Consider the following 25,876-nt stretch of genomic DNA (forward strand, 5'->3'; position numbering starts at 1 on the left):
CCACATAGATCCATAAAACATAGGTAGGTTGAGAAGAGAGTGCAATTGTTTTACATAAAGATCCTACAGGACCGTCAAGCAAAACCAGTCAAAAAAGGAAATTTGTGTTCAACTGAATCTTCACCTTTACACTGTTATGATAGAGCAATCTTATTGGTCAGGTATAGATGTTTGTCCCGTTATTCATCTTTATTCATTCCCTCTTAGAGTGACATTTATGTTTAGAAAGTCAGTTGGCTATGGACCAGGCATGTCCAACCTGCGGCCCAGAACCACAGGCAATGCGGCCCACTGCCCCCTGACAATTATTATTTTTTTGCTGGGGAGGAAGGAAGTCGAGTCAGGGGCACGGCCACAGCGGCTTCCAACTAACTGTAGGCAGAGGCTGCCTCGGAGCCTCTGTCAATGATAGACAGCACATTGGTGGCGTCTATCATAGGAGCCGGTCCAGGAGGCAGGACTTTGTATGACAGCGGTCGCCGGATAAGCGGGAGATCCCTGCTCATGTTTAATCCAGCAGCTCTCCTCTCTCTTCTTTGCAGACTGCATTGGATGGGCACGCACTGGTGAGGCTACATTGGATGGGCACTGATCAGGCAGCATTGGATGGGCATGCACTTGTGAGGTTGCATTGGATGGGCACTGATCAGGCTGCACTGGATGGGCACGCACTGGTGAGGCGGCGCGGGATGGGCATGGCGTTTTATTACCTTTATACCTTAACTGTAGTATATATTTTATATGCGGCCCGAGAAAATTTCTCTACACTCAATGTGGCCCAGAGAAGCCAAAAGGTTGGACACCCATGCTATAGACACAAGTTGCTTGGAGCTGTATTGTTTGCATGAATGAATGAATGTATGAATGTATGTATTCAGGATTTTATGCTGGCCACCAGGTCTCAACACATTAAACATGCTTTAGGAGGGACAGCAGACTGCACTAAGGACAATACCAATGGCAGCTCATTGATGGGAAGGCATAGAAACAGCCCAAAGCTTTCTAACCTGTCCAGTCACTATTTCTCCTGAAAGGCCTTGTCTGCAGGCAGACATTAGCTTGTTGTCCACAGGATTGCTATCTAATGTCTAAGGGAGCTTTAAACCCCCACAGAGCCCGTTTAATCTCCTGCTTAGTCCTGATAAACTCTCTGGGGGCTGCTGTATCAGAAGGTACAGTTATAAATCTATCATATAACATAGGTGCTGTCAAATTTATTAAACATATGTTGTTACAGCTAACGTGAAGAGCAGAAGTGTGCCCCCAGAAGAAGAAAATAAAAAAAGGAGTAAAAATGTAATGTAAAGTGATTTTAGACAATGTTCCTTGGGAAATGTTAGCAAATCAGCCAAAAATCTGGGTAAATGCTATTTTTGCATTGCAAGCCTGTATGCGAACGTCTCTTCCACTGGCAACACTTTTTTTTTAAATCAAGAAAAGCTTTATTGAGAAAAATTCACACCATTACAGTCAGAAAGGAAAAAAAAACAAAAAACTTTCGGATGGTAACCTCAAGCTATAAACATTACACAATCCACACCACACCACATTCCCCCCAAGGTTATCATAGTCAAGCACATTGCGACAAACACACAGCATTGTAAAATATAAGAAAGTAAAGGGAACACCTCTGCCCCTCCCACCCGAGCCAAGATTGAGCATATACATCTCTCAAAAAATTACCGTAACAAACGGTCCAGGATAAGATCATCAGGGGCCATGCCTGGGCTGTTCAGCCACACATCCCATACCTTAGAGAATTTCTGAGGCACCCCCCTATGTTGATATATAACCTTCTCCATACGTAAAGTAGAAGCCATCTGTGCCAGCCACATCCCATACGTGGGTGGCTCCTGCGCTATCCAGTGTCTCAGGATCAGTAGACGGGCCTGAAAAAGTGCCCAGCTGGCGGCCTCTCGCAAAAACTTATCTTCCACTACCGCTTCCAGTATCTCCAAAATGCAATGTCTGGGATCCCCAGGGATAGCCACCCCCAGAGTTCCATTAATGGCAGACATCACCGTGGACCAGTATCTGTGCAGCTTTGGACATCGCCACAGCAAGTGAACCAAGTCCCCCACCTCTCTCCGGCATCGTCCACAGAGGTCATCGTCACGAAGACCCATGGCATAGAGTTTCCGGGGAGTGTGATGCACTCTTAGCAGGATGTAAAGCTGCGACCCCTGGTGTGAAGCATTGAGAGAGCAGCTACGGACTACCTCCAAGGCCTCCTCCCACTGTTCCCCCAGGATCTCCCCCACATCCATGCTCCAACGGTCACAAGCCTGGCTCGGGTACTTTTCCAGGAAAGATCCCAGAAGAGAGGCATAGCAGCCTGATATGAATCCCTTGGTGTCCTGATATTGTTGCATAAGGAAAAAAACAGGGGTCGGGGACAGAAAAAGCTGTCCCAGAGTTGCCTGTGCCCTCCATGCGTGTTGCAATTGGAAATAATAAAATCTCATACTGTCCAGGAGCGAGAAGCGCTCCTGAAGCTGTTCAAAGGTCAACAGGGACCCCTCCCGCACAACATGTGTAAGGTGTGTCACCCCATATACTCGCCACCTGTCACCCTGTTCCAACTTGCATAATTCCGGATAAGTCCTATTGTCCCATATCGGGCTAAAGTTAGTATAACCCAATGCTTGCTGAAGTTGTTTAGTTTTGTCCCATATTTTTTGTAGTAATCTATATGTCGGGAAGCGCTTATTAGGTTTAGAAAAAAGTTGCGCCTCAAGTCCCTCCGGCACCCCTCGCGCGCCAACAAACCACTGCATAACCGTCAGTGCCGCGCCCGTACACGACCCGGATACCGCCCCCACCAGATGTTGCAACTGTGAGGCCAAATAGTACAACCACGGATTAGGAAGGGCAAGGCCCCCCCCCCTCACGAGGCTTCTGTAGCTGCTCCATACGTACTCTAGCTGCCTTACCCTTCCACATAAGAGTCCGGAAAAGGGTGTTAACTATGCAGAAAGTTTTCAGTAGAATAACGATAGGAGAATTATGGAGGAAATATAGCAATTGTGGCATCAAAACCATCTTTATAAGGTTCACCCTCCCGGCTAGTGATAGCCAGAGTTTGTTCCAAGTCCTGATTTTGTCCCGAAACCTGGTAAGAAGGGGGCTAAGATTGAGTAAGCTATACTGGGTCGGGTCCGCTGAGACCACGACCCCCAGGTATTTAAACTGCTGAACCGAGGGGACCGGGCAGTGTGGACCCAAGGAAGGAGCATCGGTCCTGTCCAGTTGCAAGAGGGCGGATTCGGACCAGTTTATAGTGAGTCCGGAAAACCGACCGAACTCCGTAATAACTGACATAGCCGAGCTCAGGGAAACATCAGTGTCACCCAATGTCAGGAGCATATCGTCCGCGTAGAGCAGGACTTTATCCTCAAATGGTCCATACCGGAACCCCACAATGGATTGCTGAGCTCTTATGCGCGTCGCAAGAGGCTCTATCGCTATGGCAAACAATACGGGTGATAGAGGGCACCCCTGTCTCGTCCCCCTTCCCAGTGAAAAACGTGTGGATACCCTGCCCCCCTCCCTAATGGTAGCCGTTGGTTGAGAGTACAATAACTTCACCCACGACAGGAATATAGGGCCAAAACCAAATGATTCCATGGTGGCCCAGAGGTATCCCCATTCCACACTGTCAAATGCCTTATTGGCATCCAGGGACAGCAGTGCCCTCTCCCCTGCGTTATCCGCCGGCGTTTGGATCGCAACAAACAGGCGACGTAAGTTAAGGGCCGTAGATCTATTGGGCATAAAACCCGCCTGGTCTTCATGAATGATATGCGTTATAACTTTGTTAACTCTACGCGCCAGAACTTTAGCCAGTAACTTGACATCCGCCTGGAGCAGAGAGATGGGCCTGTATGATCCCGGGTCCGTAGGAGATTTATCTGGTTTGAGTAATAATATGATGCTAGCCCTAGTCATAGACTCCGGAAGGGTCCCCACCTCCCTCGCCCTCTGGAACACCTCCAACAATCTTGGCAGTAACAGCCCAGAATAATTCTGGTATATTTCAGCAGGAAGGCCATCATCCCCAGGAGCCTTAGATCCCGGAAAGAGGGCCACCGCTTCCAGCAACTCCTGCTCCGTAATCGGGGCCTCAAGCTGCAGCCGCTGTTCCTCCGTCAACTGCGGTAGAGGAGTGGCACCCAGAAAGTCCTGCAGCTCCTCCGGACTGTAGTGAGCCCGCGAGGAGTACAGGTCCCTGTAAAACCTCACCAGCTCAGCCATAATGTCATCCTGCTTATTAACAAAAGCACCACCCGGTATCCTGAGAGCCCCTATGGGAGGAACCGAAGGGCGTGTCCCCACCATTCTCGACAGCATACGGCCCGTGCGTTCCCCTTCTTCGTAAAATGCTGTTTTGGCAAAAAAACGCTTTTTGTCTGCCTTCGAGCGAACCTCCCCAACCCACACCGACTGAGCCGAGAGCCATGCTGCCCTCGTATCATCAGTGGGGTTGTTCAAGTATTCCTGCTCCAGTCGCTGTGCGCACTGGGAAAGATGTTCCTCAAAATCTTTAGACTTGGTCTGGACCCTCTTAACATTAGCAATGAGGACCCCACGGAGAAAGCTCTTAAAAGTCTCCCATCTCAGGAGCACATCCCCAAAACGGTCATGCTCCTCACAAAAGTTTGCGTTGGCTGCTGGAATGTCATTGTCCGGCGGAAACAGTTTCAGCCAGAAGGCATTTAAGCACCAGGGAGCTCTACGCAAGTCCACCCGAGGGCGGACCTGCAATCTGACCACCAGCGGGGAGTGGTCCGAGATCCCCCTACGGGCATACCCAATGTCCTCCACTATGGCCACGGCCTCCCTGTTACCCACACATAAATCTATACGTGACAATGCAGAGTGAGTTTTGGAGAAACAGGAAAACTGCACCGTATCAGGGTTTCTAAGGCGCCACACCTCACACCAATCCACCTCCGTCAAAAAACGGGAGAGCGCCGTACCTCTGGCAACACCCCCGGAGGGCGGTGGAGGGTGTCTGTCCCTGGCAGGGTCCAGTACCCCATTAAAGTCCCCTATAACAAACAATGGCAATCCAACCTTGTCCATAGTAAAATTAAGGAACTCCCTGAGCACCCCAGAGGAGAATGGGGGCGGAATGTACACTATTGCTATCACACACATAACTTGAAAAAGCATACAATGTAAGAACACATACCTCCCCTCAGAGTCCACCTGGACCCCCAGTTCCCGGAAGGCCAGCAACCCGTGAATCAGCACACTGACCCCCCGGGAATATGAGGAGTGGGTGGAGTGATAGCCCCATCCCACCCATGCATATCGTAGGCATCCAACAGAGTCCCCCACCAAATGAGTCTCCTGCAAGGCAATAATGGCCGGGTGGTACTTTCGTAGCTGATGGGCCATCATAGCCCTCTTGAGTGGGCAGCCCAGGCCACGAACATTCCAAGAAACTACCGGTATCCCTGCCATGAGAAAAACCAACGAAGATAACCGAGTGGAGACCGGAGGCCCCCACCAAGGCAACCAAGGCAAAGACATAGAAGGTCCCCTGAGGAGTCCCGGTGTGGAAATGTGGCAGCTTGATAGTGTCCAGTGAAACATGTAGTGTGAATCTTCCCAAAAACAAAAGTCAGTGAAACTGAAACTCAGTAGGTCAAGGCACAACGGCACCCTGACAAAGAACCGTCTGAAAACTGGTGGCTCACTCCAGACGGGTTCGACCGCAGCCCCACCGTCCAGATGGGAGCCACCCGGCCAACATGCACAACGGTGCAAACATAAAAGCAGGTTCCAAAGCAGAGCCATGGAAAAACACATCTTCGCTCGTCCACACTCGTCATAGTCGGAGCTGTAGATTCCAAATCAAACTCCGTAAACGTTCCCGGCCGGGTCAAAAGCAGACAGCGTGCAAGAACACGCGCAAAATGTAGGACAGCCCAACTCCAGATAGATGCGGTCACTGAAGAAATCCGGATCACTCTCCAGGCTCATCCCCCCTCCTGCGACCGAGAGCCGGTTCGTGGACATCCAGCCAGCTCGCCGCATCCGCAGCAGTGTCAAAAAAGTGCGCCCTGCCCTCCGCCGTAACTCTCAAACGGGCAGGGTACAGCATAGCATACACCAGGCAAATTCGACGGAGTCGTTTCTTCACATCGATGAATTTAGCCCGTTGTTTTTGTACATCCGCCGAAAAGTCCGGGTAAAAGGACACCCTGGCACCATTATATCTGATTTCTGCCTTTTCACGGGCAAGACATAATATCTTCTCCTTGTCCCGGTAATGTAAAATCTTAGCGAGCATGGGCCTGGGAGCATTGCCGGGCAACGCCCTGGTGGGAACACGGTGTGCGCGTTCCACCGCGTATAAAGAAGAAAATGACTCCCGTCCGAAGATCTCACATAGCCAGTTCTCAACAAAGTCCGTGGGGTCCCTTCCCTCCACCTTCTCAGGTAACCCCACAATACGAACATTATTTCTGCGCAGGCGGTTCTCGATGTCATCTGTCTTGTTCCTGTTAGCCTGAGCCTGCCTGGCTGTTTCCCTGGATTCCGTTATTAAAGTGGGCATCTGGTCCTCCAAGTCACAGATGCGACTTTCGGCAGCTGTGGTGCGTTCCCGCATTTTTTGTAAATCCTGACGCAATAGGGCTACTTCCTCTGTGAGACCCCCCAGTCTGTCCTTGACAATGTTCACGGAGGCTGTGCATTGCTGCACAGCCTGAAGAATGCGACTCAGGGTGGGCTGAGTCCCCGCCAACACGTCTCCCTCCAGCTCATCACTGAGCTCAGACTGCTCAGGTACCTCCACATCCCCCGTGCCCTGCTGAATGTCCCCGAGTACCCGTGCCCCTGCCAAGGGTGGAGTCGTCACCTCGCTTGTGCCCGGGAGGTCGCACAGCTTCTTAGCATACAGCAGGATGTCACCAGCACTGTCCTTTCCCCCTGAGCGCACCGTTTTGGGCTTTGTGCCCATGTCCTTCTGCCTTTCAGGGCCACGGGATGATTGCTGCGGAGTCCCCAGGCCGGCACCCTCCTGGCCGGCCGAGCCAGGGACAGGGCCATCCTTTTGCTTGCTCCCTCTGGTCATGGCTGCGCCCGAACGGGACATGCAGAGCGGCAACAGAGTCTGTGTGGGTCAAGGGCGATGGGCAGGTCAGGAAGAGCAACAGGCCAAAGAAATAGGGACAACAGCTCACCGAATCCACGTCCGCCAAGGCGCCGCCGCGATCGGCCGCCCGCCGTAGGAAAGGCCGCGGCTTCAACTGAAAACTAGGCCTCAGCCCGGATCTCCGCGGATCGTGGTCCCCCACGGAAAATACAGCCAGATATCAGCAGCAGGGATGAAGGAGAGTCCCCCCTAGGCGAGTTGGAGCCAGATGAGTTAAGGTAAGGGCAGGATGGCAGCCGATTGCAATCCGGCGGAGTGGAGCTCTCCCCACGGTCCCGGACCTCAGGTTATCCGGCACCCATCCGACATCCAGAGGCAGCAACAGACTCAGGGCATTTTCCTAAGTAATACCAGTCCACAATTTACGATCGTCCGGCCGGGGAAGGATGAAATTGCAGGATTAAGACTGGGAGCTCCGTGAGCTAGGTCTGCTCACATGCCCGGTCCGGCCACGCCCCCGGCAACACTATTTTTAATGTAAATTTTTAGACAGGGTCAATTTGGTTGTCTTGCAGGCAGGCGGGTAAAAGTTTGCCGGGAGCTTTTGTTTGTGTGCACCTTACTGCAAAGGCTAATTATAGGTTGGATTAGTTGCCACTTTTTTGTACAATTGGTTGAATTGGGTGTGGGGGTGCACTGGATGTCTTCGCTGCCCTTGTGCTCTTGCCGGGTATCATTTGCATCCCTGTGCCTTTAAGTTGGGCTGCAGTTTTTTGTTGTGAGGTGATGCTCTATTTTAAAGGATGACCTACACAAATTCTACCTACTCCAGTTTGGCTTGGCAAATTATAATTCCAGAGATCAGCAAGTTTACAGAAAGAGAACTTAAGTTGGCCATAGAAGGGTAGAATTTCAAATGAAAATTCTTAGAAAAAGAATTTTCTAATACATTTCTAAATTCTAATCATCTATGACCAGCTTTAACCTCAGAGGTTTTCTAGATAAATCCATTATGCGACTGAAGTCTTTAACAGTCTGGTAGAATGTTTACTAAAGTAAACATAAGCTGTTCTCCAATTGCGTGGTTATAGTCTAGGTTTTTGATAAATCAGTGCAAAAGGAAAATTTGCATGGTTTTCCAGTTGCTAAATAACAAAAGAACATTTTTTGCATTGATTTCTAGATCTATCTGTTCATACAAGGATGTTGAAAATAGCCGAGGCCATTCACATTCATATTTAAATCAATTAGAATTGTTCTTGCAAGTGAAGGTACACAGTCAGAAAAACCAAAACCTCAAAAGGTCTGCTATAGGACTATTCAAATTAGTATGGCGGTTACAGTAGGTAAGGGGTTGCAGTGGTCCAACAGAAAGTATCACAGCTAAAAAAAATTCTGTTGTAGAGAGTGTAAGGTAAAAGAGAGGTTAGAGATGATAAAAAAAATGTGTGTGGGCAACGAGATGAAATATTTCCCGTGTGTCTCTTACTGGCTAGAGAAAGATAGTGTGATCATCTGAATTAATTAATTTACATCCCAAACAATCCTCCCAGTTTGGATGAAGTTACTACTTCTTCTATCAACAATTCATGCATATCTCAGCTATGCCTGTCACCTACATATAAAACCTTACATTCTATAGGATACTACTGAATGGGCAAGCAAGTTTGCTTTTAGTGTACATTAAATGCTAAAAATAAGGTTTCAAAAACATTGTAGACACAGATAGCAGACGTGCCACACACTTCATATTTAGTCTGTGTTTTGTTTCAATAAGGATGTGAGTCATGAGCTTCATACAGCCTGAGAAAAACTGTGGGTGGCAAAAATAGTCTGAGTCTCGTTTACTAAAGTATTACCACTATCACCTCTTAATAAAAGCATGCAATTTACAGTGCCTTGTGAAAGTATTCGGCCCCCTTGAACTTTGCGACCTTTTGCCACATTTCAGGCTTCAAAACATAAAGATATAAAACTAATTTTTTGTGAAGAATCAACAACAAGTGGGACACAATTATGAAGTGGAACGAAATTTATTGTATATTTCAAACTTTGTTAACAAATAAAAAAAACGGAAAAATTGGGCGTGCAAAATTATTCGGCCCCTTTACTTTCAGTGCAGCAAACTCTCTCCAGAAGTTCAGTGAGGATCTCTGAATGATCCAATGTTGACCTAAATGACTAATGATGATAAATAGAATCCACCTGTGTGTAATCAAGTCTCCGTATAAATGCACCTGCACTGTGATAGTCTCAGAGGTCCGTTTAAAGCGCAGAGAGCATCATGAAGAACAAGGAACACACCAGGCAGGTCCAAGATACTGTTGTGGCGAAGTTTAAAGCCGGATTTGGATACAAAAAGATTTCCCAAGCTTTAAACATCCCAAGGAGCACTGTGAAAGCGATAATTTTGAAATGAAAGGAGTATCAGACCACTGCAAATCTACGAAGACCTGACCGTCCCTTTAAACTTTCAGCTCATACAAGGAGAAGACTGATCAGAGACGCAGCCAAGAGGCCCATGATCACTCTGGATGAACTGCAGAGATCTACAGCTGAGGTGGGAGACTCTGTCCATAGGACAACAATCAGTCGTATACTGCACAAATCTGGCCTTTATGGAAGAGTGGCAAGAAGAAAGCTATTTCCTAAAGATATCCATAAAAAGTGTTGTTTAAAAGTTTGCCACAAGCCACCTGGGAGACACACCAAACATGTGGAAGAAGGTGCTCTGGTCAGATGAAACCAAAATCAAACTTTTTAGCAACAATGCAAAACCTCATGTTTGGCGTAAAAGCAACACAGCTCATCACCCTGAACACACCATCCCCACTGTCAAACATGGTGGTGGCAGCATCATGGTTTGGGCCTGCTTTTCTTCAGCAGGGACAGGGAAGATGGTTAAAATTGATGGGAAGATGGATGGAGCCAAATACAGGACCATTCTGGAAGAAAACCTGATGGAGTCTGCAAAAGACCTGAGACTGGGACGGAGATTCGTCTTCCAACAAGACAATGATCCAAAACATAAAGCAAAATCTACAATGGAATGGTTCACAAATAAACATATCCAGGTGTTAGAATGGCCAAGTCAAAGTCCAGACCTGAATCCAATCGAGAATCTGTGGAAAGAACTGAAAACTGCTGTTCACAAACGCTCTCCATCCAAACTCACTGAGCTCGAGCTGTTTTGCAAGGAGGAATGGGCACAAATTTCAGTCTCTCGATGTGCCAAACTGAGAGACATACCCCAAGCGACTTACAGCTGTAATCGCAGCAAAAGGTGGCGCTACAAAGTATTAACTTAAGGGGGCTGAATAATTTTGCACGCCCAATTTTTCAGTTTTTTATTTGTTAAAAAAGTTTGAAATATCCAATAAATTTCGTTTCACTTCATGATTGTGTCCCACTTGTTGTTGATTCTTCACAAAAAATTACAGTTTTATATCTTTATGTTTGAAGCCTGAAATGTGGCAAAAGGTCGAAAAGTTCAAGGGGGCCGAATTCTTTCGCAAGGCACTGTATGTACTGTATATATAGGCTTCAGAAAGGGATGCAATATATTGAATTAATTTTCAGTTGAATATCCTCCTCCAAATCCTGAATACCATCTACTTGCGGATTTTCAATAAAGGGAAAAATAAGATCATACCTAGTTACAGCAAAAAGTTGTACCTAAAACAATCATTTACATCTATCAAAGGCAAAATAATGGAAAAGTAGAAATTACAGCATAGCAATTAGTAGGATCTTTCCTTAAACGAACATGCAAAGTAACAGTTTTTCTTTAAAGGGATTCTAAAGCCTTAAAAAGATACTAAAGGCTGTTTTTTTTTTTTGTTTGTTTAAAAAAAAAAAAAAAAACATGTCAAATTTACCTACGCTGTGCAGTTGGTTTTGCACAGAGCAGCCCAGATCCTCCTCTTCTCGGGTCCCTCGCCGGCGCTCCTGGCTTCTCCCTCCTGCTGAGCAAGCATCTTGTCCATTCAGACATAGAGCCACGGCTCGGCCTCGCTGCCTCTCTCTCCTCTCTCTCCTCATTGGCTTACTAACTTTGATTGCGAGCAGCAGGCGCTAATAAGGCCTGCTGTGTGTCTCAGCCAATCAGGAGGGAGAGTACCCGAACAGTCGAGTCTCTCGTGGAACATCCCTGGATCGAGAGGGGGCTCAGGAAAGTATTAGGGGGTCTGAGGGTGGCTGCTGCACACTGAGGGTTTTTTATCTTAATGCATAAAAGGCTTTAAGATAAAAAAAAAAAAACCCTTCTGCCTTTAGAACCACTTTATGGTTTTTCACATTAACCTTGAAAAACCTTCTGAGCTGCATCTCCCCCCCCCCTCCTCCTTTTTCTTACCTGAGCCCAGCTACAACTGCTGTCTCCCTCCTCATTGGGCAGATTGACAAAGGAGGGGGGCCTGAGTCCCGCAGTCTGTGTCAATAGAGGCAGCAGCGGGGCTCAGGAGCGAGCACGTATGGGTGCCCCAGCTTTCCGTGGGGGTACCGACTGAAGAGGGTGCCGGCGAGGGACCCTAGAAGAAGAGGACCAGGGCTTCTCTGTGCAAAAGCATTGCACAGAGCAGGTAAGTACAGACATGTTTGTTATTTTAGTTTAAAAAAAACCTGAAGATTTAATATCACTTTAACAGTGGCCCCACTAGAACAACATACTTACCTTTGCCCGCTCGCCAATCCATTAAACTTCCAGTAGTGAAGAAAAATTACCGGTATGTCTGGGTATAGGAAAGCATGTGACTCACTACCCTGCTTCCCACATGACAGTGCTGACACTTGGAGAATAGCCACTTAGGCACCCAACGCTGTTGCATAGTTGCACAGAAAAAGTTCTGTGTAATTTATGATTTGGACAGTTCTCTGTCTCTTGAATTCTGGTTGCCAAACAGATAAGCTAAAAAGCAAAAGGAAGGTACCTACTGTATGTGCAGCTGGTGGTGTCAACATTAAAGTGAACCTGTTTATTTGCATGGGCAAAGCATAGGATTGCTTTAGGTTTTCCAAATTGCTCCAGAACAATGAATCTGATGACTCCTTTCAGTTTTTACCATCTATAAAAACAGTTCTGTCCTGGAACCCTGAGCACTGGATATTACAGTTCCAAAATGCAATATTACCCCTTTGACATGCAGCTTTCTACCTTACCCCTACCCTACCCTTCTTTCTGCCCAAGTTCTATATTATTACACCTTGAAGATATTAACATTGTATTTTACATACTATAAATGTTTTAGTATAATTGAAACACCTTTAAAATTTGAGCACCACCAGCTTTTAGGGCAAATGTGTTTTTACTTTAAAAAGAACCCCCCTCCATACCCGGCCTGCAGAGTCAGAACAGATAGCAGGAGAGCATGGTGATGAACAATAAGGCTTCATGCAGGACGTAAATAAAATATGCTGCTTTTACAGGCGTTTGACTTTTTTTCAGCCTCAGCCTCTAAATGCACCTCTATTTTAGCCTACGTGGCCAAGCAGACATAGGTGTTTACAGGCATATTAAAACAGAAGTGTTTAGTGGCTAAATAAAATATGCACCACCAATGAGTTAAGAAAAAGAGCAGTTGATCAGAAAAAAATAAAATTGCTTAATGCGCCTACATGTGAAAATGTGCCTAAATGCTAGGTGCATTTAGTGCTTGAGCGTTCATTCATTCCAAATGCCAGAATAAATGAAAGCGTTTGTTACCCCAACACTTCATATTCCTGATATGTGCCTGCTGTACCATGTACATGTATGAGAAAGTATCCTGTTCTATTTGTATTGCATCCTTTGTGTGAAATCCCTGGTGTTCCTGCTAGTCCCACTGCTTTCCTATTAAAAACTGACCACACTAAGCAGGAGAACACAACATGGTCAGCCCTCAAGCTGCGCTGGGAATCCAACCCACTGTCCTCCAATGATCAGACTTGTCCTGACAGGTACTCATTGCACAGCCATTCTCCTCCCCCAGCTCTTATGCAGCTAGGAACAGAGGGAATGTGATCATTTTGGGAAAAAAGGTCATTTTTGTTTTTTTTATCTATATGAAAATATTTCGCCTTTCATTTCTATTTTAAACTGAATTGATTGTTTTACAAGGTGATTATTTACAATCACTTTAATGTTCCAGTCAATGGAATGACTGAATGCCCAAACATTTGTGCCTAAACATGTCTAAACGGGTTTGCAAACTGCAGCTTTAGGTGTGTTTTTTAAGCTGCTTTTTCCTCCCTAAAGCAAAGGTGTCCAGGAGAGGAAAGAAAATGTCCTGTGTGCATGAGGCCTTAAAAGTGATGGATTTGGCAAAAGGACTGATACTGGTAAGGGACATATAGTCTAACACAGCCTTTTTCAACCAGGGTGCCCAGGCACACTGGGGTGCCTTGAGGTTTCTTCATGGGTGCCTTGGCAAAATGCCTAAAAATTGATCAAAAATTGTATAGCTGGATCAAGCCTGCCTTTTAGTTACACAAAGCCACGGGTTTCCATTATGCACCATTATGACTTTCTAGACACTGGCATCTTAACAACCAATGACGTCATCAATTAAGAAGGAAGTCTGTTGCCTCCACAGCATCCTTGTTCTACCCTCCTGTGCCCTCTCCCTCAGCACAGGGGTGACATTAGCTGATTGATGGAGAGAAATTGAGGGAGAAGAGTACCAGTGTGCAAAAGTCTATTTGCTTTGGAAGAATAAATCACCGATAATGTTGGGTGTCCTATGTGTGGATGTTGCTGCATTATGTAAATCTATTAGAATATTTTTTACATTTTAGAATGGGGTGCCTCGAGACTGTCCATAATTTTAAAGGGTGCCTTAAGATTGTCTGTAATCTTAAAGGGTGCCTAAAGATTGTCAATAATCTTAAAGGGTGCCTTGAGATGGTCTATAAATTTAAAGGGTGCCTTGACTGAAAAAAGGTTGAGAAACACTGGTCTAACACATCATTGTTAAAACAATAACAATTACGGTAACAATAAAATGGTTAATGAAATCACAGAGCAACTTTATTTTACCTGTAACCAGTGCTGTCCCATCAAAATTCCAGCGGGCAGCAAGTACTGCTCCAGAGTGAGCCTCCACACTTTTCTCCACTCTGCCAATCTTAGTAATTAAATGGAATTTTCCTAGAAAGAAGTCAAAAGGCAGGAAGAATTATTAGACAACTTATACAAAAAATATCTTAAAATATCTGCACGTCTTACTAAAATGGTTTTACTGAAATTACAACTTCCCTCTAAATATTAGCCAAAATTCTGCTATTTTGAATAATTATTGTGTCCAGTTAAATTTCTTATCTATCGGAGAGCTGTGATCTGAGTGGCTGCTGGCCACAGCACAGAATTTTAGAGATAAGACTTAAATAGTGCATATAGTCACTCAAATGAAGCATCAAACAGTCCTGTCTTCTCTCTCTCAGAGAGATTCCATATTGCACCCCTAGATCCTGCTCTGCACTCTGCTGATCATCGGAGACACCAGGGAAGAGGTATTTGGAATCTGTGGTCCACCTTTCTGATCCCAGACCAGCAGGTTGGGGACAGGCAGGTTTGTGAGACTTTTCACTTCCTGAAGGACATTTACAAAACACTGGTATGGTGAAAGACATTTGCCTACCCATTCTAGTATTAAAACTTGCTTGCCATTTATTGATATACTGTATGCTGTCACCAGTATAGGTCTGCCCAAGACACCGTGGGAGTATCCCCTTGAGAGATTTGTATGTGTCTGTTAGACTATCACTTGTGGCACAGGAATTGAAAGTAAAGTAATTTAAAGTATATTTTGTGGGTACAAGGACTGTGCCATATATTATGTACACAGTAAATAAGCTCAATTTATATGCCTCTCCCACTGTTAGTGCAATATTGCCACGCTCACAACGCACCAAAGCACACCTCCTCAATCTACTGTGGGCGCCCAGGACTGACTCCCTTCCCCACTCCCCACCAGGAGAAAAAAAATACCTATGGCCCTGCCTTATTTGTTTACACAGCATTCCTGGCATCCATTGTGACAATTTTTTATTGTAAGGGGAGAAAAAAAATTCTGCCCACTGACCATGTTGGAAACAGGAACCACCATGACAGAGATTTAGTTCAAGGATGTACAGCAATTATCACCTTGTCTAGACACAGACTGGATTTGTTCTGCATCATGATAATTTACCATTGCAGGGTGCTCAGTTGGAGTTAATCATATGGAATTGCTTAAAGGTGGGTGACATCAACCCCAGCACTCACACACAACTCACCTTGAAGTGCCGATGACCCCCTGAGTTAACAATCCCTGAAAAGCTAAAAGGAAGTACATCAGATGTTGCTGAGACATAGAAAGGCATGAAGGGAAGAACACAGGTGAAGGAGAGAGGTGAAGATCTATTTTGTAATCTTTTGATAGTAACTCCCGAAATTCATACATTAGGTGTGCGAGCGTCGCAAATATCCGCATTAAAAAAAAAAATTAAAAAAATCAGACCCCCGCCTGATGTAAATGGTGGGGCAGGCCGTGATGCATTGGTGGGTTTAGCTGCAGGCTTGGATCCTATGGCTTCCCGAGATTGTTTTAAACCTCCCAAGCTAAAGGAAGTGGAAGAAACCACTCACAGGATTGAAAGGAATGTAGACCATTTCTTGATTTAAAAACTCTGCAAAAGGGAAAGAATGCCAAGAACAGCTTAAGGGCAAGAAATGGTTTTTCTGGGTATTTCCAATCACTGCAGAAGAAATAGTTTGGAGGAGCATTAGTGCCTATGAAAACTTTGCCCAGACACCATTTTAAGTGGAACAATCCGACTTGATTAGAAAGGTTTTTAAGTACCACAACTACTGGCTGATACAGAACTAAACCCATTGATTTAACGGTTTGCCAAAACAGTTACGAGCAAGCATGCCATGAATGATAACTGTCACAGTTGCTTGGGCTCCCATCCAAACGGTCAAGCTATAAAATAGTTAGTGTCATAACCGATCACATGTGCAGCACCATGGCAACTGGCTAATATGGCAGCTTCCTCGGCTGTCAAGGATAGAAAGGTTTAGTTACAATTTAATGACAATCCAGTGTTTCTTGGCTTACTGGAGAAACATTCAAGAATTCAGACTGGTCACAGAGAGAACCTCAGAAAGCCTGCATTCATTGAATGAATGGAGAGACTTTCAAGATTTCAGTATTGGGTCTGAATCTACCAGTAGCTGTAGACAAAAAATCTTCCAAGTGAACAGAAACCATCAGAGCTGAGTGGGTATGCGCTGTGGAAGGGGTTATAGACTCAAAGGGACTGGTTCTCAATTTTTTATGTGCCTAGTGTCCATTTCTACTGTAGATAGCAGTATTACTTTGGTAACTTACTATCAAGCTGCATCTGTATCAATAAACAGTAGAAAAAAAAAATGTTTGCCGATAGGAAAAACTGTTTAAAAATCCACTTTCGGGAATCCCAGTTTCCTGTGCGTATCCTTCCTGGAATTTACCTGCGGTGCCCTTTTCACAACCTCATTTTGTGAATTGTGATATCATAGTTATTGAGTCTGAAATACAAACCTATGACTCACAGATTGGAATAATTCTCGGACTCTTATGCCATTTCCCGTCTAGGATAGAATAGTCACGCCATAATCAACTACCACAAAATTACCAAGTGAATCGGTTACTTAAAGTGAAACATCAATCTTTTGAAGATTAGAATTACCCTGCATATAATTTTCGAGCCATTTATGAAGCAGTGATCTACAAACTACAAACATGGAGAAATGGCTTCTGACAAATATCTGAAAAACTGGCAAAAATTTGTCAAACACGCAAAGGAACAGGTCTAACTCTGTATTACAGGTAAAATTACTGTAGGTTCACCAGTGTTACAGCATGGTACTATAAATCCTGCAGTTCTCTCTCAAATTTACAATTTAGCAGCTTAATAAATGTCAGACCTGAATACAGTACAGTAAGAATAACAAGTCTTGGAATCCAGAAGTGTCAGACTAATGGATGAATATAATGAACTTCAAACAAGGTTTTATCAATTGATCAAACTGTGAAACATGAAAAAACGAGGCATATAATAATAAAATAAAGAATAAGCGACCTGAATCTACTATTAGCTGCAGATAACTGGTGAAACTTCCTACATTTCAGGATATCAGAGAGAACCAACAGTATGAAGTGGAAAAAACTGTTCTTGGTGGCTGACTGGGGAGACGTTCAGGATTTAACAAATTTGGCATGAATCTACCAGTGCTCATTGGATGTCTTGACAGACTTTCAGGATTAAATATATCTGGCATGAATCTACCAGTAGCTGTTGATAAGAAAAAAATATCCAAAACGAACAGAAACAGCAAAGCTGAAGAAGACATGTCTGCTGTCCTGAGGACACTAGCAAAAATGGAGGCATGATGGTTGTGGATGGAGTAATGCTATGCAGGCTTACACTTTACCCCATGAAATCATTCCCTCACTGGCCCTGAATGTGGTCTAATCTTTCTCTCTAGGTATGGTGCAGGGAGGTAGGCAATCTATTAGTGACCCTGACATTGGTAATTTGTTGTTCTTGTTATATAAAGTAAAAAAAAAAAAAAGTAGTGGTTAAAAGCAGATTACCCTTATTAAACTCAGCTAAGAGCTTGATTCCCTTTAATTGGCAAAAAGAAGAGGCCCCCTCCAGGAAAGATTGGCTGTTAAAAGTAGAGAAAATAAGAAAGTTGGAGCAGCTGAGGACCTGGGAGGAGGAGGAACAGGGGAATGAAGAGGAGATTTGGGATGAGTGGCAAGAGTTTAAGGACACAAGGGAATACAGAGAAATAATAGGAGTCGAATGATAAGAAGAGACGGGGGGGGGGGATAAGGAAGGGAGGGGGGAAAAAAAGGGATAAAAGGTAATATGTGTAAAATGTATATGAAAAAATTCTCCAGCGATTGGAGTGTTGTAAATAATTTTTTACCTGGAAAATTTAATAAAGAAATAAAAAAAAAAAAAAAAAAAAAAAAAAGCAGATTACCCCTTAAAGAAAGCAATGTACTGCTGTGAAGAGAAGTTTGATGCAACACCTATTTCACCCATTAATGGTTTAGTAGAATAAAAAAAAAAAACACTGATGTAGAGATCTGACACCTTCTCGGAGATCCCAGATTGTGCTGGGATCAGTAGAAACAGTCATAATGAATGCACACCCAAATTAGGTTGTCCCGTGACCAGATTTTCCACTACAACCTATTCAGCAAATAAGATGGTAACAACTATTAGGACAAGTTGTTTTCTTGTGGTGACTACTGAAAAATGTTTCATTTGTCTCAATCATCCTGTGTATGAACAGTTTACCAGCAAACACATCTATGAAACTAAGCAACATGTTGCGTACACGTCAAACATACTCACCATCAGAACTTGTTAGCGCAAACACATCTGATTGTCCTTGTTTCTTGTTACCCACATTCTTGGGAAACCAGTGAAGGTCAATAGGAAAGGTATCATCTGGGAGTTTTACTACCAGTGTCGTCTCGCCATTCAACAAATTCCACTTCATTATTTGATGGTCATCACTGCAGGAATACAGTTCATCAGCAGAGGTCCAGCCCACGCAGCTAACCAGTTCCTTATGTACAATGGAATTAAGAAGGCCAACTCGTTTATAAAGGAAAATATATCCTAAAAACAAAACCAAGCCTTTCCCCGTAAAAATTTAAAATATGCAGGATTTAATGGTGCCTAAAATCTTATACACACAGGCTGATTATGGGACAAAATAAATTATTTTAGATTAACTCTGCTAATAATGGACTGGTGTTAGGACAGCGCAACTATTACGCCCCATCAAAATCCATTCAAATGTCAAAATTGCGTAATGCAGTATCTTGATTATACCATGCTCACAGTTGCATGTGCATGCTGCAATCGCACAACTAAAAATTATGTTTCCTGTAGGGTCCAGGAGGTTGATTAGGGAGCCAACTACTCCAGTTTGTCAGGTATGGCCCAGCATACGGACAAATCCTTCAGTCATAACCCTGCAGTTTTACACCAGGCTTACAGGCTGTGGGTGGGCCGCCAAATAAAAATAGTATGTGAGATGCAGATTTACTGGAAAGATTTGAAAGAGAGGCCATAACACTGTCATGGACAAACTACACAGGGAAGATGTCCCCAGAATAACCAATGGGAAAAGTATGAGTAAAATACAAATTGCTGTAAAAAGGAAAATAACAAAGTGCACTTATACCTTTAAAGTGGTTGTTAAGCCACTTTATAAACTACACACAATCCCCTCAGTTATAAAGCCTCCTATGCTGCGGTGTGTGTTCTTTGTAAAAAAGATGCTTATGTCTACCTGGATTCACAGTGTCGATTGGCAGTCATGTGACTCCTCGAGGCTCCCTCTCCTGATCTGACAGTGAGAGGGGCCCAGATTCCCCCACTGACGTCAGTTGGGATAATAGAGCAGAGACGTCAGCTGGGGAGGAGGGGAGCCTCAAGGAGTCATGTGACCGCCAATCGGCGCTGTGAATTCAGGTAGAAATAGCCATCTTTTTTTTATAAAATTATACACTGCAGCATAGGGGGACTTTATAGCAGAGGGGAATGTGTAGTTTATAAGGGTGTTTCAGCAGAAGGAATGGGGGGGGGGGTATCAGTAAGAGCTGACAGACAGGGAGGGGGGAGGAGGACAAGGAGCAAGAGAGGAGACACTGCGGATGATGAAGGCATGTAACCTGACCACAATGTCAGGGCTCAGAAGCCATGATACACCGTGGTCAGTTTACAGGGGGTAGGGTACAGCCAGGCAGGATCAGCCAGGTATTGTAGGTGATATAGGGGACCAAATTACACAGCACAAGCACTGTGCTGTGTAACATGCTTTAAAGGAGCAGGATCCATTTTTTTTTTTTTTTTTTTTTTAGGAGAACGCTTTAACACTGTCATCTTGTAAAGTATAAGGAGGTTCTCAGGATATAGTTCTAAAAGTTATATATTATTACACCTTAATACAAAAGGATAGTTTTAAGACTTACTGATAACTTATTACTACTGATTACTGATAAAATAAATGTGAAGGTTTAGTAAAGGAATCCTAGATTGCCAGAAAAAATACTGAGCTAGAGTTCTGCAACTGTAAGCTTAACTAGGACTTCTAACATGATTGAATTTTCCTCTATTTAGAACGTATACTGTTAAATATTTTGAGCACCTTTTCCCTAGAGTACACCTACTATTGTGTCTAAAGTATAAAACACAAGCAATTCAATCATGGATGCACAATGCTCAAAACACCATCCTCTTAAACCTGGTACGCACGGGCTGAATATCAGCCGATTCAACAGAAAGTGGCCGACATTCGACCCATGTATACAGCAGCCTGTACAACAGAATCATTATCTTTTTTTTAATTTTTTTTTAAAGATAGAGCATTCTTTGGTGGTATCCAATCATCATTGGGTTTTTATTTTTTGCTAAACAAAAAGAATGAAAATTTAGAAAAACACAAAAGTTTTTCTTAGTTTCCTATTACAAATTTTGCAAGCAGGTAACTTTTCTTCTTCACTGATGTGCACTGATGAGGTTGCACTAATGGGCAGTGATAAGCGGCCCTGATTCAGAGTCATTCATATCACCCCCCACAACTATTGAACAGAGTCATTCATATCACCCCCCCCCCCCACACACACACACACATACACACACACACAGTTATTCATATCACACCTTCACATTGATCGAGCCTGAGCGGGACACTAACCACCTGTGATTTACTGACGACCCTGATTAACAGTGTAAACAAAGTACCGACAGCCTTGCTGGGTATCGCCTGTCCTCTCGTCACAAAGACACAGCATGTGAGGAAAAGACTGCCGATAACCGGCAAATCTATTTACATGTGATCAGCTGTGATTGGACACAGCTGATCACATGGTAAAGGGCTACTGTGATAGGCTCGTTACTGTGATCAGCTGTACCCAGAAGGGGACGGGGTTTGGGAGGACGTCCACCCAGAACTAGAGAGCCGCGTTGTAACCGTCTTTCGATTATCACGCAGTACTACAGTGGTTAAGTAAATTATTCTCTGTGCTGGTTCAGCATCTCTGTCCCTCACCTCCCTACATAATGTTTTATGTAGCTGCCAGGGGAGGAGCAAAGAGGAATATTGTAGAGTGACAGTTCTAACAATACATTTAAGACGGTGATGCAGCAGTCTCAGGGTTTTCAGATGTCTACACAACAGAGGTTTTAATAAGTAAATACATTGCACAAAATAATAAATGCAAAAAACATCCAATGGAAGGATTTTTGTTGAAATAAATGGCCTGGTGACAGGTTACATGCACCAGAATTGCTCATGCCAGTGTACATGCACCAGAATTGCTCATGCCAGTGTACAACCCTCAGATTATAGTTGACTGAAAGGGGATACACATGGACACTGAGTGTGCCTCTAAATCCAACAACCACATGTCTTAATTACAAGTGTTTTTTTTTTTTAACCAGTCATAAAGTTATGAAAAAAATTATGTTCACTGTAGGGAACTTTACTTGGATCTTTACACTCACAGAACGCACCGAATTCGAATTCAGAAATTTCGATCAGTATGCGGCTGTCCCTGCTTGACATACAGTATCTCACAAAAGTGAGTACACCCCACACATTTTTGGAAATATTTTATTATTTCTTTTTATGTGACAACACTAAAGAAATTACACTTTGCTACAATGTAAAGGTAGTGAGTGTACAGCTTGTATAACAGAGTAAATTTGCTGTCCCCTCAAAATAACTCAACACACAGCCATTAATGTCTAAACCACTGGCAAGAAAAGTGAGTACACCCCTAAGTGAAAATGTCCAAATTGTGCCCAATTAGCCATTTTGTCTCCCTGGTGTCACGTGATTCGTTAGTGTTACGAAGTCTCAGGTGTGAATGGGGAGAAGGCGTGTTACATTTGGTGTTATCGCTCTCACTCTCTCATATTGGTCACTGGAAGTTCAACATGGCACCTCATGGCAAATAACTCTGAGGATCTGAAAAAAAGAATTTTTGCTTTACATAAAGAAGGCCTAGGCAATAATAAGATTGCCAAGACCCTTAAACTGAGCTGCAGCACGGTGGCCAAGACCATACAGCAGTTTAACAGGATAGGTTCCACTCAGAACAAGCCTCGCCATGGTCGACCAAAGAGGTTGCGTGCACGTGCTCAGCGTCATATCCAGAGGTTGTCTTTGGGAAATAGACATACGAGTGCTGCCAGCATTGCTGCAGAGGTTGAAGGGGTGGGGGGGTCAGCCTGTCAGTGCTCAGACCATATGCCGCACACTGCATCAAATTGGTCTGCATGGCTGTCATCCCAGAAGGAAGCCTCTTCTAAAGATGATGCACAAGAAAGCCTGCAAACAGTTTGCTGAAGACAAGCAGACTAAGGACATGGATTACTGGAACCATATCCTGTGGTCTGATGAGACCAAGATAAACATATTTGGTTCAGATGTTGTCAAGCGTGTGTGGTGGCAACCAGGTGAGGAGTACAAAGACAAGTCTGTTTTGCCTAGAGTCAAGCATGGTGGTGGGAGTGTCATGTTCTGGGGCTGCATGAGTGCTGCCGACACTGGGGAGCTACAGTTCATCAAGGGAACCATGAATGCCAACATGTACTGTGACATATTGAAGCAGAGCATTATCACCTCCCTTCGGAGACTGGGCAGGGGCAGTATTCCAACATAATACTGACCCCAAACACACCTCCAAGAGGACCATTGCCTTGCTAAAGAAGCTGAGGGTAAAGGTGAGGGACTGGCCAAGCATGTCTCCAGACCTAAACCCTATTGAGCATCCTCAAACGGACGGTGGAGAAGCGCAAGGTCTCTAACATCCACCAGCTCCGTGATGTCATCATGGACAAATATTTACAAAAATGTGAAGGGTGTACTTACTTTTGTGAGATACTGTAAGTTGATCATCTAATTGACTTCTGTCAAAGTGATATGTTACAAATCTTTTCTCCAGCAGTGGTTTCAGCCGCTAATCAGTGTATTCAGACAGCTACATGTACAGCTGTCAGAATACAAAGTCCTGGTAGGGGGCATTCTTCCATGCACCTTTTTTGTGTGGATGGAGGAATCTATTTTTTTTTTTTTTTTTTCCATTTAGCCCATGTATTGCCAGTTTAAAGGCCCATTTAAACCACTGGGCATGTGTTGTGGTGAACATTTTTTTACTTTTCCAAAATGACAGTAATTTGATGCCTGTCGCCCAAAAGAAGCTCTTGTCTGTCTTCCAATTGGGCAACAATCGTGGCAAAAATCGCACCTCGTTTGGGGTGCTATTGCAAGTCACGGGAATTGCACGGGCATTCCACGCTCTGCAATGATTCGGCGTTGCAGACAAAATTGCCGCGATTCTGCCCACGATCTGGGACGCCAATATGTGAACGGAGCCTGAAGAATAAAAGGGGAGTAGTTGCATTTTTTATGTTACATGCTATTTGCACAGTTATTTATTAAAAGCATATTTTCAGGGGAAAAAATAGACTAAAATGATTTTTAGCTCAAATAAACACAATATTATACCTAAGTTTTTGGTAAAATGTAAAAGATGGGGTTAAATTGGGTAAATTGAGTAAATATACACCACACTTGCAAATCTCAAAAAAATAAGGTACCCAAAATTCTCCATTGAGGGTGCTTTAAAAGTCTTTACACATCATCTGTTAACAGTAAACTATGGAACTAGAAAAATTCATTTCACTCCAAGGTTACCTCACATGTGTGGTCCAATTCAGGTTTACATATATATGCTCACCCGATGCTGTGCTTTTTTAAAGGGTGTGCTCAGGAGGGAGGGGGAGAATTACATATTTGTTTTTTTATACAATTTTTTATGTTTATTTTATAGCCATTACATAGGAGGCTTGTTAGCTCCCTATGTGATAGCATGGGCAGGTGACAGGCCCTTCTTATAGAGACATTAGGGGTCTATTAGACCCCCAATGTTTTCCTTGCCTCCAAAGCAACAATTCCCGCACAGATCATAAAAAAGGCAATATTTAAAATGTATAAAAATGTATTGCTTATTAACTTAATGACCTCCCGCCGCAGATTTACTGCGGCAGGTAGCCCCTCCTGCCCAAAGAGCGCACTGCCGGCGGCGCACTCCCACCCCCACTCGGTAGCTGGGGCTCCGATGCACAGGGCTGGTGGCTCTGATTGCCAACAGGCACCCGCGATCGCTCCCTGCTAAAGGGAGAAGAATGGTCAGCTGTTGTAAACACAGCTGACTGTTCTCTCTGCAATGATCATAGAGCTCCTGTGATCCTTCTATATAGGATCGCAGGTCTCTGATCATTTCAAAAGCCCAACCCCCATACAATTAGAAACACTCCCCTAGGCTTACATTTAACCCCTTGATCACCCACTGTGTTAACCCCTTCCCTGCCAGTAATACTATTACAGTAACAGTGCATATTTTTAGCACTGATTACTGTGCTAATGTCACTGGTCCCCCCAAAAGTGTCAAAAATGTCAGTTAGGGGTTCGATATGTTCGCCGAAATGTCGCAGTCCCGCTAAAAATCGCAGATCGTCCCATTAGTAAAAAAAAAAAAAAAAAGACCTAAATCCTTTCTGTAGTTAGTAGACGCGATAACTTTTGTGCAAACCAATCAAAATATTTTTTTTTGGGAATGTTATATATCAGAATGATAAAAATATATATTTTTTTTTTTTTCTGAATTGTCGCTCTTTTTTTTTTTTTTTTTTTTAATAATAGCGCCAAAAAAAAAAAAAAAAAAAAAAAAAAAAAAAAAATCGCAGAGGTTATCAATAACCACCAAAAGAAAGCTCTATTTGTAGGAAAAAAAAGGACATCAATTTTACTTAGGCACAGTGTCGCACGACTTGTCTGTTAAAGTAACGCAGTGCCGAATCGCAAAAAAATGGCCTGGTCATTAAGGGGGCATATTCTTCCAGTGCAGAAGCGGTTAACTCAATACAGCTTAATCTTTTAGATTGATTAGGAATTTTGTGGGAATTTTCTAAGTTATGTTGTGATTGTATTCACCAATAATGATTTTAGTGCTTTTTAGTGAAAAATGCCATTTGTGCAACTATCGTGAGACCAAAAAAAAAAAAAACAGCAGTTGCACCCTCTTCTGGTTTATTCTACCAACCCTTTACGTTCCAAAAAAGTGGTCTTTAATAAACTCTAAAAGCTTTAAGTGAAAAAAAAAAAAAGTGCAAAAGTATAACCTGTACTACCCTCCTACAGTGCCTTGCGAAAGTATTCGGCCCCCTTGAACTTTGCGACCTTTTGCCACATTTCAGGCTTCAAACATAAAGATATAAAACTGTAATTTTTTGTGAAGAATCAACAACAAGTAGGACACAATAATGAAGTGGATGGAAATTTATTGGATATTTCAAACTTTGTTAACAAATAAAAAAAACTAAAAAATTGGGCGTGCAAAATTATTCAGCCCCTTTACTTTCAGTGCAGCAAACTCTCTTCAGAAGTTCAGTGAGGATCTCTGAGAGCTGGTTCACACTACCACCACCATAAAGTCGCCCCGTGACTTGAAGAGACTTTGAAGAGACAGGCGACTTTGTCTGTGGGGAATGCCTGGCTAATCTCTTTCTTCTTCCTGGAAAGTCTGATAACAAGTCGTGTCAATTAAGATAAGGAGGCAACTCCCATTGAAGTATATGGGACAGTCGGATCACAGGTCGCTTCAAAGTAGTACAGGACCCTTTTCAGAAGTCGGAGCAACTTCAGTAGTGCCAATTAAGACGGCACTGATT

General features: G+C 43.8%; 1 protein-coding gene across 1 annotated transcript in view; it reads right to left on the bottom strand.

Annotated features, from left to right (window-relative positions):
* IFT80 (intraflagellar transport 80) overlaps positions 1-25,876 on the bottom strand; it is a 337,369-nt gene that overhangs the window by 266,716 nt on the left and 44,777 nt on the right. Inside the window, exons 3-4 of the mRNA XM_082249425.1 lie at positions 18,479-18,697; positions 14,121-14,231 (exon numbers count right to left, since the gene is read on the bottom strand). Of these exons, the coding sequence (XP_082105551.1) occupies positions 14,121-14,231; positions 18,479-18,697 (330 nt within the window). The remainder of the gene's footprint in view (positions 1-14,120; positions 14,232-18,478; positions 18,698-25,876) is intronic.

This window comes from Pelophylax lessonae (assembly GCF_965119305.1).
Source record: "Pelophylax lessonae genome assembly, chromosome: 3".
NCBI classification, from domain to species: Eukaryota; Metazoa; Chordata; class Amphibia; order Anura; family Ranidae; genus Pelophylax; species Pelophylax lessonae.